We start from the raw sequence: 15762 nt of genomic DNA, 5'->3' as shown, positions 1-15762 counted from the left end.
GGGAGTTCGAACGAGGGGGAAACCGAGCCCCAGAGAGGTCAGAGTTCAGTGTGAGGTGACAACTAAGAAATGTCAGGGCTGGGGCCCTCTGTGCTCTCTGCCAGGCCATGCTGCCTGCTGTGATTCACCAGTGTGACATCGCATGTCTCTATATCCGGTGTTCTCATCCCTGGCCATTATCTACCCACGTCTGTCTATCTATCTATCTATCTATCTATCTATCTATCTATCTATCTATCTACCTACCTACCTACCTACCTACCTACCTACCTATCTATCATCTACCTCTGGAGACTTTCCCCAGTATCCCTGGCTCCTAGGGAACCAGACCAGCTTGCTCCCCGCCTTTCCCAACCAGCCTTCTTCCAGCGTATTCCACCTGTTTCCCCCGGCATCCCGGCTCGCTCGCATCCCCACGCTGCCCGCCCAGGCACGCGCGCACCGGGCAGGGACTCCCAAGACTGCGCCCCGCGGCTGGGGCCCGCGCGTCCCCGGAACGCGGGGCTGGGGGGTCGCGCCGCCCCGCACTCACCTTGCCTGTCGTGGGCGCCGCCGCCAGGAGCACCAGCAGGAGCTGCAGCAGCAGCGCGGGCGGCCTCTGCGCCGTCCCGGGGCGCATGGTGGACGCCGGCTCAGAGCCCCGGCGTGTCCAGTGACCCGCAGGCTCTGCGGCCACCGCGTCCCTCGCGCGGCGCGGGTTGGGGAGCCCGGCTGTGAAGCTCGCCTCGCCAGCCCGCCCGGGGCGGGTTTTGCAGGGCTCAGCCGCGCCGTCCGTCCCTCCCCACTGAGGCTTTTGACTGCGGCTCCAAGGGAGGGAAGAAGTGGCGCAGGTCCCGCCCTCGTCCCCCCTCCCCTTCCACTCACCAGGCAATGTCCCTCCGAGCCGGGCACCGTGCCCGGGAGCGCAGCGGAGGCCGCGCGCTGCGGGGCAGGTGGGCGCGGATCCAGGGTAAGGGGTTCGGAGAGGATGCTCCCGAGGTCCTGGGGCCGGGGCGGGGCCTGGGGGGCGCGGGTCGGAGGTGGGGAATTTGGGGGTGTGCGCTGGGGAGGCGGCGGAGCGGGGTGGGGGGAGTGGCCAGCGGCCGTGCCCAGATTAAGCGGGAGGCGCGCCGGGCGTCGGCACTCGGGCGGCCCTGCCTGCTCTCGGCTCCCGCGGCGGTGCCCTCTCGCCGCTTCTCCACCCGCCGCCAACGTGCAGCCGCCGCGCCGGGCGGTGAAAGCGCAGGGACCAGGCCGCCGGGTCGCGCGTGGGTTCGGACGCGGCGGAACCGGGACGTGCGCGCCGCGCGGGCTGCGACCGGGCGGCTTCCGGCGCGGCGAGCGTCCCCCCGCGAGGTAAGACGCCCACCGCCCAGTCGGGGCCACCGCAGCCCGCCCCCCACCCCCCACCAGGCCCCGGGCACCTGCCCTGGGGAGTGCGGGGCGGGGGCGGGCAGTGGAGGAAGCGTGGCCTGTGAGGGTGGCGGGAGCGGCTGCGGGGTTGGGGCCCCGGGGTCACCAGAGGAGAGCTTGTCTGGCTCCCGGGCTTGTCTGCCTGGGCTTGAACTGGGCGCTGTGTGTTGATTAATTTGGAGGCTCGAGTTACCAGCCTGGCAGTCTGGGCACTCGGGAATGCCAAGAGCAGGAGGCAGCTGAGGGGAAAGAGAAAGCCCATCCTATTCTCTGCTACGTTGAACTGGCTTTTCAGGGTAAATCTTATCTGCGGAAACGCAGGGGAAAACCAAGAGCCAACTTCGTCCTGGGTGTCGAGCTCCTGAGAGGGCCTTTCGTGAACGCGGATACAAACGCGCAGGGTCTTGCTTCTTCGGGCCCTGTCTTCAGATCAGTGAACCGACGTGCCACTCACCACGTTGGTTCCGGGGTGGGGGTGGGGGGGGGGTGCATTTAGATCCCTTCTGGGAATCATGTCATTACATACAGAAAAATACAATTAAATCAGAATCACTTCTACTGGAGTACAAATCAGAGCATCAAAGTGGTGATACAGCCGCAGAGGTGCAACCTTATCGTTGCACCGAAGACCCCTCTGTCTAACGGCAGATCCGTTCAACAACTGTAATCTCCAGTAGTGGTGACGGCAAAACTAAGATGTGAAAGTATTAGCGGATGCAAACTCCCAAGAAGTGCCCATGCTATTGTGCTTTGTAGCCTGTATTCATCACTGCCGGAAACGGGGAACTTCCAGGAAAGGTTAGAGAAAAGGGACATGGGCTTTTTGTTGCCATACGTTCACAGGCCACCTGAATTCCGTCTCCATGTTAAGCGCCCCTGCTTTGGGGCAGTGTTGCTGACATCTGCAGTAGGTGGCCATCAAACGCCAAGTGTGAAATGTGTGGTTTGGTCAGTGATTGTGGGGAACCACTTGCTGGCACTTAGAATAGGGTTGATTATTGTGTTAGACCTATGTAGCCATGTATGTAGGCAAAACCCTAACAGCGGATGGATGAAGACATCTCCTCTCCCCCCACCCTTTTTTTTTTTTTTTTTTGGCTGGAGAGCGAATTTTATCGTCTTCCCTCTGTTTTTCATGCCGGCGATTGTCAACTGTGGCTGCGCATTAGAAGCTCCTAAGAAGTTCTAAAAATCCTGTTACCCAGTGCATCCCAAACCAGTCACACCAGACCTTTCAGGGGTAGGACTCAGGTGTGCTGTAAAATTCCCTGGAAATTCCCGTGTGCAACTGTGTTTGAGAGCTACCGTATTACATGCAAACTTTGGTTAGCTGAATTGAATTAGGGTCTCTTCTTTGTAGAAAAATCAAAAGGACATATATTAAACTCTTTAGCACACATAATGTTGCATTGTGGTACAGAGTAGCTTCTCCCTATTGACAGGGAAGGCTCTTAAGGAACCTTCTCCCGGCACCCTTGTTAGGTAGGACATCAGGTGCTCAGTTGATGAAATATGAGTGTCCAAGAATTCCAAAAGATGTATGATAATATTCTATGAACTCACATTACTTCGTAGACAAAAAAAAAAAAAAAAAAAAATCAAAACAAAACAAAAAACCCTCAATGCTAGTGCTGAATCCCCTCTCTTTTAATTCCAGAAGATTTCTCCATTTTGGATTTCAATTCCTTTTCCTGAAACCAAGTCATTTTGCAAGAAGATCAGACTTGGCTTTGTCGACTTTGAAATGGGAGGCAGCCATCAACTGCAAGTCGCTTCTGATGCTGCAACAGAGCAGGAAAGAAACCTGTGATGTAAACACGGTGAGGAGGAAGCAGTTGTTAAGAGCTTGGTCTCTGGGGTAGACTCTGGATTTTGAGTCCTTTCCATACCTGCTAGTGTGAGCTAAACTATCTAGGATGGCGTCTTCTCTTCTGTAAAATGGGCGTAATCATGGTCCCCACCTCAAGGAGCTGTAGGAATCCAGTGCAGCAAGGCATTAGAAGCTCTTTGTCCAGGGTCTTCCCCAAACAAACACATTTCGGGATCTGATTCTCCAGGTGCATAAAGGAAAGTAGGGTGAACGCGATTAGAAATGGCGGCACAAGATAGAGATGCTCTTCTCAACTCAGTAGGAGTAGGAGTTCCTCAGTAGGAAAGGGCAAGGGTCAAACACGCCCCACTAGCTCCCTTGAGGTCAACCCACTACTAAGACATCTAGAACAATGTTACTTGGCATCCTGAGAGCAGTAGCTTCGGCATTCTGGAGAGCTGGTTACAAATGCAGAGTCTTAGGGCACCTGGCTGGCTCAGTCAGCAGAACACGTGACTCTAGATCTCAGCGTTGGGAGTTCGAGCCCCGTGTTGGGCATGGACCCTACTCAAAAAAAAAAAAAAAAAAATGCAGAATCCTAGGCCCTACCCCAGACCCATTGAATCAGAGCCTGCATTCACCAAGGTCTCCCACTGATTCCTCCTCACATTAAACTTTGAGAAGTGGCTTGTCTAAAAGCCAGATTTCACCACCCATCCCTCACCTCCCCACCACATACATACACTCTCCTTTGGTACAGTGTTGTATACCTGAAACTAATGTAATATTCTGTGTCAACTATACTTCAATTAAAAAAAAAAGTCACACCCAGACACACATAGACACACAAAATGTTTGGTACACTCACTAGGTAGTGTCAGTAAACCAGAATTCTTGGGGTGAAGAGACTTGATTTTTCACCGTTGGTTCTTAAAATGTGGTAAAGTAGAAGGAAAGGGGGGGATGGCTCTTTATGTGAGTACAAAGGACACAGAGATCTCTACTTTTGATGTTGACGGCAGATGAGGGTTTTGAACAAAATGAAGTGGTCGTTGCCTTTGACAAGCCTTATATTTATTATTTTGCCCCTTTTCCATAATGACAACATCATGTGGGTTTTCTACACGGTACTTAAATATATAGTGGTCGCTTCCTTCCCTTTGAGTGTAAGCCCCATGAGGGTAGGGGTCCTTTTGGCGTTCTTTACTGTTGGTAAATGAACGACTTAAGTGATGTAACCAGTTGTTTCAGGATTCACACCCAGGTCTGTTTTCTTCCAAAGTTCCTGATCTTTCTATAGCCTTTATTGTACAGGGATGTGCCTCTGCTTTCGACGAGGTGGCCGTAGCTCCTCCTTTCCTTAATCTTTTTTTTTTTTTTGCTTCATCTCCCCATTTAGCCATCCCTTTTCTTTCAAAAACCTTCTCTTTGCAGCACCTCGAAAACAGACGTTTAGGTTGTTTTCGAGTCTCAGAGTCATTATCAACTCCTGTCAGCTCTTTTCCATTTTAAATCTCTGGATTCCTTCACTGCTTTTCTAAACTCCTGCCCAGTTCCTGCACTTACCATCTATGGATTACGGTAGCCTTCTAGCCAGTGCCTTGCAAGTTCCCTCTGAAACCCATCTTCTAAGACACTGTCGGAGTTCCACTTAAAATTGCACGTCGTATGGGAAAAGACCGATCGCTTTTGGAGCAGTTAGAAACAGTCCCCAGATTTCAGAGGCTTCCAGTAACAAGATTTTCCCTCTCTGTTTACATTACATATTCACCCCAGAGTGTGGGGAGGCGAGAGAGGGGAGGATGCTTTGCTTATGATAGCCACTCAGGAACCTCCTGGAAATTCCCATGCAACATGTTCTCTCATCTCAGAAGGGGGAGAGGATGTGTCAAGGAAGAAACTGCTCTGAAAGCTTCCACGGGGATGTGGCTCATACTCATTATACTAAACTGGCGTTTCATTGGCCAAAGTGGTCACTTGACCACACTTCATTTTGTAAGGGATGGGGAAAGACTACCACACGCCTGCAAAGAGGGCTGGAAATATTTGGTGAATGTTAGTAATGCCCATCATCTACATCGTAGCACTTGCTTACTTTAAAGCCTCCAGAAACCCTTCTTTGTCTGCTTTGCAGCTGATTCCACGCTTCTTAGAATAGAACAGGGTGGTCTAAAATCAACTTGTTGTACTGCATTTTACTTTTCTGGATTACAAGGCCTTTGAGGGCGGGTACAGAAGGTGATGTTTTTTTTAACATAACAGATGCAAAATTAATTTACTGAGTTGTGATTTTTGTACAAGAAACAGTCAGTACCTATCTAAAGTACACAACGCGAGGAGCTTCACAGGTGCATTCATCCCGTGCCACCCACACCACAGTCACGACGCAGAGCTTTTCTCTCGCTTGCTGCCCCTTTGCAGCCCATCTCTCGCCACTCCCGTCCCCAGGCAAACATCGATCTGCTTTCTGTCACTGTAGATTGCTTGGCATTTTCTGGAATTTTATACAAATGGAATCAAACAGTGCGTCCCCTTTGTGTCTGGCTTCTTTGACTCAGCGGAATGCTGGTGAGATCCCTCCGTGCCGTGTGTAACAGCAGTTTGTTCCTGTTGCTTCCACCGGATGCGTATCAGCTTTTCAAACGCCGTTTACCAGCGGTTGGACATTTGATTTGTCTCCAGTTAGGGGGCTGTTACAAATAAAGCGGCTGTGGATACTTGTGCGCAAGGCTTGTGTGCCCGTGTGCTTCCGGTGCTCTTGAATAAATGCCTAGAAGTGACATGGCTAGACCACAGGGTAGGTGTATGTTTAATTACAAAAGAAGCTGTTTTCCAAAGTAGTTGTATCATTCTGTGTTCTCACCTGGATTCTGTGTTCTCACCCGCATTCCGTGTTCTCCCCCACATTCTCTGTTCTCCTCTGCAACGTGTGAGAGCTCTAGCTCCCGCATATATTTCTGACACATTCTTTTGGTATCCTCAATCTTTTTAATTTTATTCTTTTTTTTTTTTTAACTTTATTTTGAGAGAGAGAGAGCATGAGCAGAGGAAGGGCAGAGAGAAAGGGAGAGAGAGAATCCTAAGCAGGCTCCATGCTGTCAGCACGGAGCCCGATGTGAGGCTGGATCCCATGACTGTGAGATCATGACCTCAGCTGGAATCAAGAGTCTGGACGCTCAACCGACTGAGTCACCCAGGCGCCCCTGTCTTCTTAGTTTTATTCTGATGGTTATACAGTGGTGTGTCAATGTGTTTTTTTTTTTTCATTTGCCTGATAACTCATGATGCTCAACCTCTTTTCATGTACTTCTTAACCATTCGTAGAACTTCTTTTGTGAGGTGTCTGTTCAAATCTATTCCCCATTTTAAAAACATTGATTGTTTGGGGTGCCTGGGTGGCTCAGTCGGTTAAGTGTCCATCTCTTGATTTCGGCTCAGGTCATGATCTCATGGTTCATGAGATCGAGCCCCTGTGTTGGGCTCTGCACTGACACTGTGGAGCCTGCTTGGATTTCTCTCTCCCTCTCTCTCTGTTCCTCCCCTGCTCTCTCTCGAACTCTCTCTCGAGCTTGAGCTCTCTCTTAAGTAAATAAACAAGCTTAAGAATAAAAAATAAAAAAAAATGTTCCTCTTCTTACTGTTGAGTTATATTAGTTGTTTATATATATATATATAATTTTATTATTAAAACAATTTTTTTTTCAATGTTTGCTCATTTTTGAGAGACAGAGACAGAGCGCAAACAGGGGAGGAGCAGAGAGAGAGAGAGAGAGAGAGAGAGAGAGAGAGAGAGACAAAATCTGAAGCAGGCTCCAGGGTCTGAGCTGTCAGCACTGAGCCCAACGCAGGGCTCGAGCCCATGAGCCAAGAGATCATGACCTGAGCCGAAGTTGGATGCTTAACCGACTGAGCCACCCAGGCGCCCCAGGATCTGTTTTAAATTTGCTTTTCTTATACGGATATCCAGCTGTCCCAGCACCATTTGTTGAAAAGACTTCTCTTTCCCCACTGAATTGTCTTGATTTTAATAGAAAATCAATTAATTGTCTATATTTGGGTCTTTTATTTGTTCCTCTCATATACCTGTCTCTTCTTTCACCAATGTTACATTTCCTTAGTACTATAGCTTTCGAGCAGGTTCTTGAAATCAGGGTATGCAAGTTCTCCAACTTTGTTGTTGGTTTTTTAAAAAATAGCTTATGCTGTCCTAGATAATTTGAACTTACATATATGTGTATTTGATCAGCTCACATTGTGTTAAGGACAGTGGTGTCTACATTCATGAGGGATATTGATCTGTAGTTTTCTTGTAATACCCTCATCTAGTTGGTATCTGAGTAATACTTACCTCATAAAATGAGTTGCCTAGCATTCTATCTTCTATTTTCTGTAAGAGTATTTGAAGAATTGATGTCATTTCTTCCTTAAATATTTGATAGAATTCACCGGTGAAGCCAGCTGACCCTGGAGTTTTCTTTGCAGAAGGTTTTGAATTTCATTTAATTATCGTGAATTTAATTGCTATAGGGCTATGCAGATTTTCTATTGCTTCCTGTGTCAGTTTTGATAATTTTCATCTTTCTTGGAATGTGTTCATTTTTTATACATTATCAAATGTATTAGTATATAATTGTTCAGAAGATTCTGATCTTTTTAAAAAAATTTTTAATGTTTATTTTTGAGAAAGAGAGAGAGAGAACACACACACACACAAGCGGGGGAGGGGCAGAGAGTGAGGGAAACATAGAATCAGAAACAGGCTCCAGGCTCTGAGCTGTCAGCACAGAGCCTGTCACAGGGCTTGAACCCATGGACTGTGAAATCATGACCTAAGCTGAAGTCGGACTCTTAACCAACTTGAGCCACCCAGGCCCCCCTGATCTTTTTAATACCTGTAGATCTGTCATGTTTTCCCCTTTGTCATTTTTGACAATGGTAATTTATCAAGTTGATCAATTTTATTTACCTTTTTAAAAACTGAAGAGCCAAGGTTAGAGTTTCATTCATTGTTCTCTATTGCTTGAGTGCTTTTTCTTCTGTTGAGTTCCTGTTCTACCTTTATTATTTCTTAGCTTCGATTAATTTGTTCTTCTTTTCCTCATTTTCCAGAATAGGAGCTTAGATAATTGATTTAGACTTTTCTTCTTTCCTAATATGAACATTTATAGGTATATTTTCTTTGCCTGTGTTGGGTAAGTTATATCCCATAAATTTTGATGTGTTGTTTTCATTATCACTCAGTTCAAAATATTTTCTTTGACTCATGGGTTATTTGGAGTGTGTTAATTTCCAAATATTTGGAAATTTCCTAGGTGGTTTATGAATTTGAGTCTGAATTCAATTCTCCACAAGATTTCAATCTTTTGGAATCTATTGAGATTGTTTCATGTTCCAGTGTATGGTCTATCTTGGTAAACACACTACATCCACGTGGCGGAAAGAATATATATTCAGTAGTTGTTGGGTGTAGTCTTTTATATATATAAATTAGGGCAGGGTGGTTGACGGTGTTGTTCAGATCTTCTGTGTCTTGACTGATACTTTCTACCTTGTTCTATCAAATACCAAGAGAAGAGTTAGTGTCCCAAGTATGTTTGAAAAATTATCTATTTCTTTTTTTAGTTTTTCAATTTTTGCTTCCCGTATTTTGAAGTTCTGCTACTAAGTCCCTATATTTATGATATGTGTTGCTTTCTGGTATATTAACTTTCTGATCCATATCGTGTTGCTTCCTATTTTCAAATCTCTTATGTGCCATTGGCATAGCCAGTCTGCCTTTCTTGTATGTACTATTTGTGTGGGAGATGTTTTCCTGGCCTTTGCTTTCAATATATTTGTGTCTTTTTATTTAAAGTGTGTATTTTATGGCATATAGTTGGCTTTTTCTTTTTTAAATCAAGTATGGCAGTCTTTGCCTTTTAGTAGGAATTTTTAGTATATTTTCATATAAACTAGTTGATAGGATTATAGTTAGGTCTGCCATTTCTCCATTTATTTTCTGTCTCAGTTCCTTTTTTGGGGATTCTTTTATGTTATTCAATTTTTTTAGTATTCCATTTTAATTTTTCATTGGCTTCTACTTATATCTTTCTGAATTGTTTTTAGTGGTTACTTTAGTGATTACAATACACATCTTTAACTTTCCCCGATCTACTTAAAAGTAATATTGATTACTTCAGGTAAAGAAAATTCATTTTAGTATCTACAGGGCCTAGCATGGTATTTGATACAAAATGGTAGATGGATAGATATTTCTTGAATGAACAAAATCATAGGTATTTATTTACGTTGTACCAAAAGTATATGGAGTTGATTTCAGAAAAAAACTTTCAGGCGAATGCCAGGCAAGTTAACTGAAATTCACTTCAAATTTTAAACATTATTACATTTTTAGTTGACTTGAATTTACAAATCTTATAATTTTCATGTATAGTCAAAATTCTGTGTATTATTTTATTTTTTACACATGCTTAATACTTTTGTTGTAAAAAATTAATATAGACCTCTTCTCATCCTTAATTTCTGAAGTTTGGAAAAAAAAATCTCACTTTCCAATTTTAGAACACGGAGACAATGTTACTTTAATAATAGAATTCTTTATGTTTTTGTGAAACTTCCAGCTGTTAGTCATCTCGGCCACTCTGCCCACATGACATCCTCTTCCCATACCTAGCGTGCTGTCTTGGCTTTGAGCAGTTATTTACTGGTGCATAATGTCCACACAGAAACACTGAATGTGTTTTATGGTCTGCAGCAGCCTGTGGGATGGACTAGCTTTGAAGCCCAGGTTTGAGGGATGCCCTTGAAACGTTTATTAGGTTCCAGAGGTCAGAAGCATCCCAAGAGGAGTCTAGTTCCAGGTCTTTCCCCAAAGGAGAGACCCAGCAGGAGATTCTGAGTTTCTAGGAGCCAGCTCCTGCCAGACACAAGACAGATGGACACTGGGTAGAAGACAGAAATGCAGCCAGAGGAAAAGGAGATAGTTAAGCTCTCCTCAGAAAAGGTACAAGACTCACATGACTACTGTGCTCCTTCTCACCAAGACAAAGCTTTCCTCCTGTCTTGGAACCAACTGCACACTCACCCTACTTTGTTTACCTTTAAAGTTCATTTGGACACATTTTGTGAAACCTTTCTTTCTTTCTTTCTTTCTTTCTTTCTTTCTTTCTTTCTTTCTTTCTTTCTTTCTTTCTTTCTTTCTTTCTTTCGCCTACATAGCTACCTTAAATGTTTGAATATTCAACTTTCCTACGTTTTAGTGAGAAACGATGCCCTTTAAGATTTCCAACTGTCCTATAGAAGTTTCTAGATTTGCGATCCCAAACATACAGACCTTCACACAAGAAAAATTCAAGTTTTGGTGTTTCATGGGAAGCTGAATGTCTTTGTATCATAGTGTTCCCATTACATTCAGAAATGACTCTCCCTGCTGCTGCTATTATTGAAGGCTAAAGTTGTTCTTAGAGATGAATTCCTGAAACTCATCCATGAATTTTCATGAATTTTGAAGCTGTGTCGTGTCATGGCTAGTAAGGAGGTCTTTGGAGTTTGAATCCTGGGTATGCCACTTACTGCGTGTGTGACTTACTTGTAAAAGAAGTAATCATAATATTTAACTCAGGGTTACTGTGAAGGTTGCAGCTCTGTGTTAAGCCCTTAGCAGTGCTTAGCATATAGGTGGTCCTCTGGCAATGCTGCTCATTATAATTTCTAAAAAAAAAAAAATTATGGTTATTTATTTTTGAGAGAGAGAGAGAGAAGAGTGCAGACTGGGGAGGGGCAGAGAGAGAGGGAGACACAGAATCCGAAGCAGGCTCCAGGCTCTGAGATGTCAGCACGGAGCCTGATGCAGGGCTTGAACCCATGAACTGTGAGATTATGACCTGAGCCGAAGTCAGATGCTCAACTGATGGAGCCACCCAAGTGCCCCTATACTTTCTTATGGTCGTGGTGTTGGTGACTATTGTGGTGATGGAGAAGAGGAGGAGAAAGGAAAGCAGAAGAGGAGAAGGAGGGCTAAGAAGTGTGTGTGTGCGTGTGTGTGTGTGTGTGTGTGTGTGTGTGTGTGTGTGTAGTGGGGCAGGGGTTAGAGGGAACTGCAGCAACAGTGATAGCAGAAGGACCTGTCTTTCTGGTTGATAAACCCCAATGCCAGCCTTTTCCTAAGGTCTTCTCCAACTTATGTTAACTCTGTGATTCTCCACTAACTGAAGATTCTTCATCTCCCTCCATAATTTCTCTCTCCATGTTTTTTTTTAAATTTTTATTTATTTATTTTGAGAGAGAGAGAATGACAGCAAGAGAGTGGGGGAAGGGCAGAGAGAGAGGGAGGCAGGATCCCTCTGTCACGCCATCAGCGCAGAGCCAGATGTGGGGCTCAAGCTCACGAGCCGTGAGATCGTGACCTGAGCCGAGATCTAGAGTCGGACACTCAACCAACTGAGCCACCCAGGCGCCCCTGTCCTTATGTTTAATAGGTACTTTGGGAGGGACTGTCATAGCTTATTCCTCTTTTCTTTCCCCCAGATCTTCTTGCCTCTCCAGACCAATCTTGGCCTCTTCCTGAGTTTTGCCCGGGCTTCCAGTTCCCAATTTTCTAACCCTTCTCTAATATGTTGTGCATGGGAGCTCTTTTGCTCCTACAGGGTATTAGGAAGGAAGGAAACAAACATTTTTTGAGCCACTACCACATGTCAGGCACTGTGATAGGCACTAGTGTAGACTCATGTAATTCTCTCAGGGATTAATTTCACATGCTGAGAAGTCAGAAGCTCAGAGGAGTTATGTACTTGCTCAGGGTTACAAGGCTAAGTGGTCAAGATCTGAGCACAAGGCTTTCTAACTCCAGAACCTGCTGTTATCCCTAACCGTGAGATGCATGGACCAGGAGAAGAAGGCAGATTGTCTCTGTGGAGGAGGGGAGAAGTCACCAAAGGCACACGTCAGCCTCACAGTATGGGTGGGCCCTGCCTGTTGGGATTATGGGGTGTTACTGCCAGAGCTCAACACAAAGGCAGTTCCCAGAGGTCTGAAAGGTCCAGAGAAACCAGATAGAGTCACCCGGCCCTGCCCAGAGGGGAAAATCACAGACCTAGAGAAACCTGGGAGATTAGTGTTTTTGACAAGAGACATACAGCATTTTGAATCAAGAATGTCATTCTTAGCTTGGAGGTGAAGGGCCCATCTGGTTTTGAAAATCCATTGTGTATTTTTAGAGCATATATCACCTCCATGTGGTTCCCAAGCAGTGACATTATTATGGTTGTTGTCAACTTTTCTGTTGATATTGGGAGGAGTCCTCAAGGAGAAAATGATAATAAAAACCTATGTTGGCAGAATAGTAGGTTAGCTGAGATGTATTCCAGTTGGCTTTGGACTAGCAAATTCAACTCCAAGGTCAACTGAGGACTCCATAGCACTCTTAAACAATTCAACTGAACCTGCAGGGAAGGCAAGGTGGGGGCGGGATTGGCCGTAATCCAGCAGCATGCTGGTCAGGTTGGAACTCAGAGTCATTCTCAAGAATTTACTTGAGTAGTTCTCAAAGTTTTTCCGTGTTGCTTCTCAGAGAACATGAAGCTCCAACCACATTCCAGTGGTTCATGGACCACACAGATTCATGACCTGCTTTATAAGCCTTGTGATACTTACTTGTTGAGATGGATTGTTTTTGCTAAAAAGCTCAAACCAACCTGAACTCTTTCAACATCTGCAGGTAGAGTCAACCCAAGAATATGGGATTTTCTAAATACCAAAACCAAATAAGCAGTTTATATGTTGGGGAAAGGTTGAGTCATCTCTTAACATGGGAAGTGTAAGCCTCGAAAGGAGATGTCCGGCCACTGAGGTGGACACAACATTGTCATTCTTTTTCTGGGAGCACTTTTCTATCCTTCGAGGCCTTTTTCTTACTTGTTTGCAAAGATGAGCCTTTAGGAATTCTATTTTGGAAAGATAAAGGTATATACAAATAGGTGTTCAGACTATCAGAAAAATTTCACCTTGGAGAGTCTTCAGATAGTTCAGTGTCAGAAGGTCAAAAGAAAGAACGTGTAGATATTAAGTTAATAGGAATTCATTTCACTGAAAGAACAAAAATATTATTATTTTAAAAAGCTCAAAGACTTAATGTTACTTTGGAAAAGAAAAGACATCATACTTATATTACCTTTTTGCGACTGGAAGATTCTGATACTCAGTCTCCTGCTATCCGGTCCTGTAATCTTGACCATTCCCTGCTCCCATCCCCCGGTTGATGAGAACCCAAGCAGGGTGTATTTCTTTTCAAGATTGGGTTGCAGAGAAAACAAATTCCCCGTAGTAGAAATAATGATTTAGAAGGTCTCAGATCTTGTTCCCAGACATAGCATTTGGAAAACATCGAGCAAAGACTCATGAGGAGTCCCAGGGGAATTGGAGTCCAGGAACGTTCATAAAGGAGTGAAAAAAAAAAAAATCAGCCCAGGGAGTTGGAAAAAGAGAAGCTAATGATATTTGCTGTATAAGCTAGAGCTTACTGAAATAAATACAGGCTGGGAAAGAGCCTGTGGACCTTACTTTGGTTGTTGAACGAGGCTGATGTTCAGAGATCCAGGATCTTTGGGGGAGATCTTCTGGGGGATCCTCTGGGGGAATCTCCAAGAGAGCTTCCTGTTGGGGTGTCCAGCCTTGGGACCAGCTATGGGTGCAGAGCAATGCTTTTCATCAGACTTGGCTGGACAGGTCAGTTTGCTCAGATAAAGGGAATAGACTATAAGCCTGCATCAGAAATGGGGCAGCTCTTGGGAATGAGCTAGTCTTTCATTCTCTGATGGACCATCAGTCTTTCTCTTTTCACATTTTCCTTTCTTAAAAACCCAATTTTTTTTATGATTACTGAGGATATCTGTTTCCTCTAAATTCAGGCTTGTGCTTCTCCTAGACCTGTTTCAGCCTTCGAATGTCTGACTCTCCTTCGGGGTGTCTTCCTCCCCCAGTCCCTTTCTTCTCTTTCCTAAGTCCTGTCTCTGAGAGGAGCCATCCAGTTTGCAGTATCCCCCGGCCCTGAGCCAGAGCTCTAGGTCAAGCTCTGGGTTAGGCTGCCTCTAGGTCAGGTGGTTATCTTCCTCCACCACGTGGCTGGCTGATGAAAATCTGGAAATCTGGCCACACCCTCACTTAGCTGGGCCGAAGGCCCTGTGAGTGGGCCCTGACACAGCAGCCCCTGGAGAATGCTCCCTTCCTGAGAATAACAGTTGACAAACTAAAGCATGTCCTTTGAAAGGTGCAGAACCTTGGCAGAAGTTTCCTAGGTAGGCAATCTCCCAAAGCAGCTGTTTGCATTGTTTGCATATGTCTTGGTGACATAGGCGTAGCGCTTTGGGTTGCAAAGCTTTTTTTTTTTTTTTTTTTTTTTTTTTTTTTTTTTTTTTTTTTTTTTAATAATGATAGACTCCATTGGAAACTCCCTGCCTTGGCCAGTCCTATGTGATGACAGCCATGTATTTTTGAGAAGGTAAGTTAGAAGGACACTGTTCTGAGCGAGAGAGTATTTTTGTTTTGTTGTCTGGTGCAGTCAGAAGCTCGGTTGAGACAAAAGTTTTTATGCTCTTAACACAGGCAGTCGCAACGAAGAAACTCCTCTCGGATTGCTGTGGATTACCTGTGTGACTGCGTTTTGAGAACACCGATGCTCACGGCGCAAGCTGATCGTCACATGGGCCCTGAGCATCACGTGCTCAGCTGTTGTGGCGACTTAGTTAGGAGAACAGTTATAAATTCTCCACGACTTGTTCATGGTTAGTTTTGGGCTCGACAGACGTGTGGGATTCAGCACGTGCTCATCCAAGGCTTGCTCCAGGTCAAACAGTGAACAAGGCAGTTTTTTACCACTGGCAGCTCCTGGAGAGCAGAGGTCTTCAAGCTGAGGTACATACGCCCTTGGGAGACAGAATGATTCCTAAGAGTTGTGCAGTCAGCTTGGAAGATGAAGTCAAGGAATCAACTTGCAGATTCTCAACTGCTATCATATTCTTTCTTAGAATTGTCCTGTCTGAAGATGGGTCTTTGCTTCATGTTCTCACCACCGCCTTTTACAATTTTTCCTTTTGCTGGTTTTCACCAGAGAAGCATACCTCTCTGCCCCCACCCATCCTGCTTTGCCCCCCCCGAAGGCAAGATCTGTTTGTGAGGCAGACGCTGGGCAGCGTAAATGCAGGTGCTGAGAACAGAGAACATTCCACCTTTTGGGTTCCACATCCCTGGGCCAGGTGGTTTCTAGTAAGACTTATCATGTGGTAGGTCACTCAAAATGATTCTTGATGATAAATTCTATATTGCTTTTGGCACACAATTTAGGAGAAGTTCAAAGAACTGCATGACATTTATAGAAGAAATTCCTTCCATTCACAAAGTCTTGTTTCTGTGAATAGATTTATTAGAATTTACAGTTTTTAGAAATTATAATGGAAGGAGTACTGTTGCTTGAGCCACCTCATTTCTTGACCAGATCCCATTTGTTGATCTGGGTTAAATAAACTATTTGAGAAACCGAAATCCCCAATTCATTCATTGCCGAGTAC

The 15762-nt window shown here is 45.1% G+C and overlaps 2 protein-coding genes across 13 annotated transcripts in view; one reads left to right on the top strand and one right to left on the bottom strand.

Moving 5' to 3' along the window:
* Positions 1–771, bottom strand: part of COL4A3 (collagen type IV alpha 3 chain) — a 134720-nt gene extending 133949 nt beyond the window's left edge. For both annotated transcript variants that reach the window (XM_019838774.3, XM_019838775.3), the window contains exon 1: positions 533–771. In XM_019838774.3, the coding sequence (XP_019694333.1) occupies positions 533–619 (87 nt within the window). In that variant the 5' untranslated portion in view covers positions 620–771. The remainder of the gene's footprint in view (positions 1–532) is intronic.
* Positions 772–809: 38 nt separating this feature from the next.
* COL4A4 (collagen type IV alpha 4 chain) overlaps positions 810–15762 on the top strand; it is a 135188-nt gene continuing 120235 nt past the window's right edge. For 5 of the 11 annotated variants that reach the window (XM_045034568.1, XM_045034567.1, XM_045034566.1 and 2 more), the window contains exons 1-2: positions 1088–1335; positions 3050–3212. The gene's annotated coding sequence lies outside the window, so the exon portion shown is untranslated. Of the gene's footprint in view, positions 950–1087; positions 1336–3049; positions 3213–14632; positions 14697–14800; positions 15110–15762 lie in introns of those variants that run through there. The other 6 variants (XM_045034565.1, XM_045034561.1, XM_045034560.1 and 3 more) reach the window with 6 other exon arrangements.

The sequence above is a fragment of the Felis catus genome, chromosome C1, assembly GCF_018350175.1.
Source record: "Felis catus isolate Fca126 chromosome C1, F.catus_Fca126_mat1.0, whole genome shotgun sequence".
Lineage (NCBI taxonomy): Eukaryota > Metazoa > Chordata > Mammalia > Carnivora > Felidae > Felis > Felis catus.
This window is presented reverse-complemented; position numbering and strand designations above follow the sequence as displayed.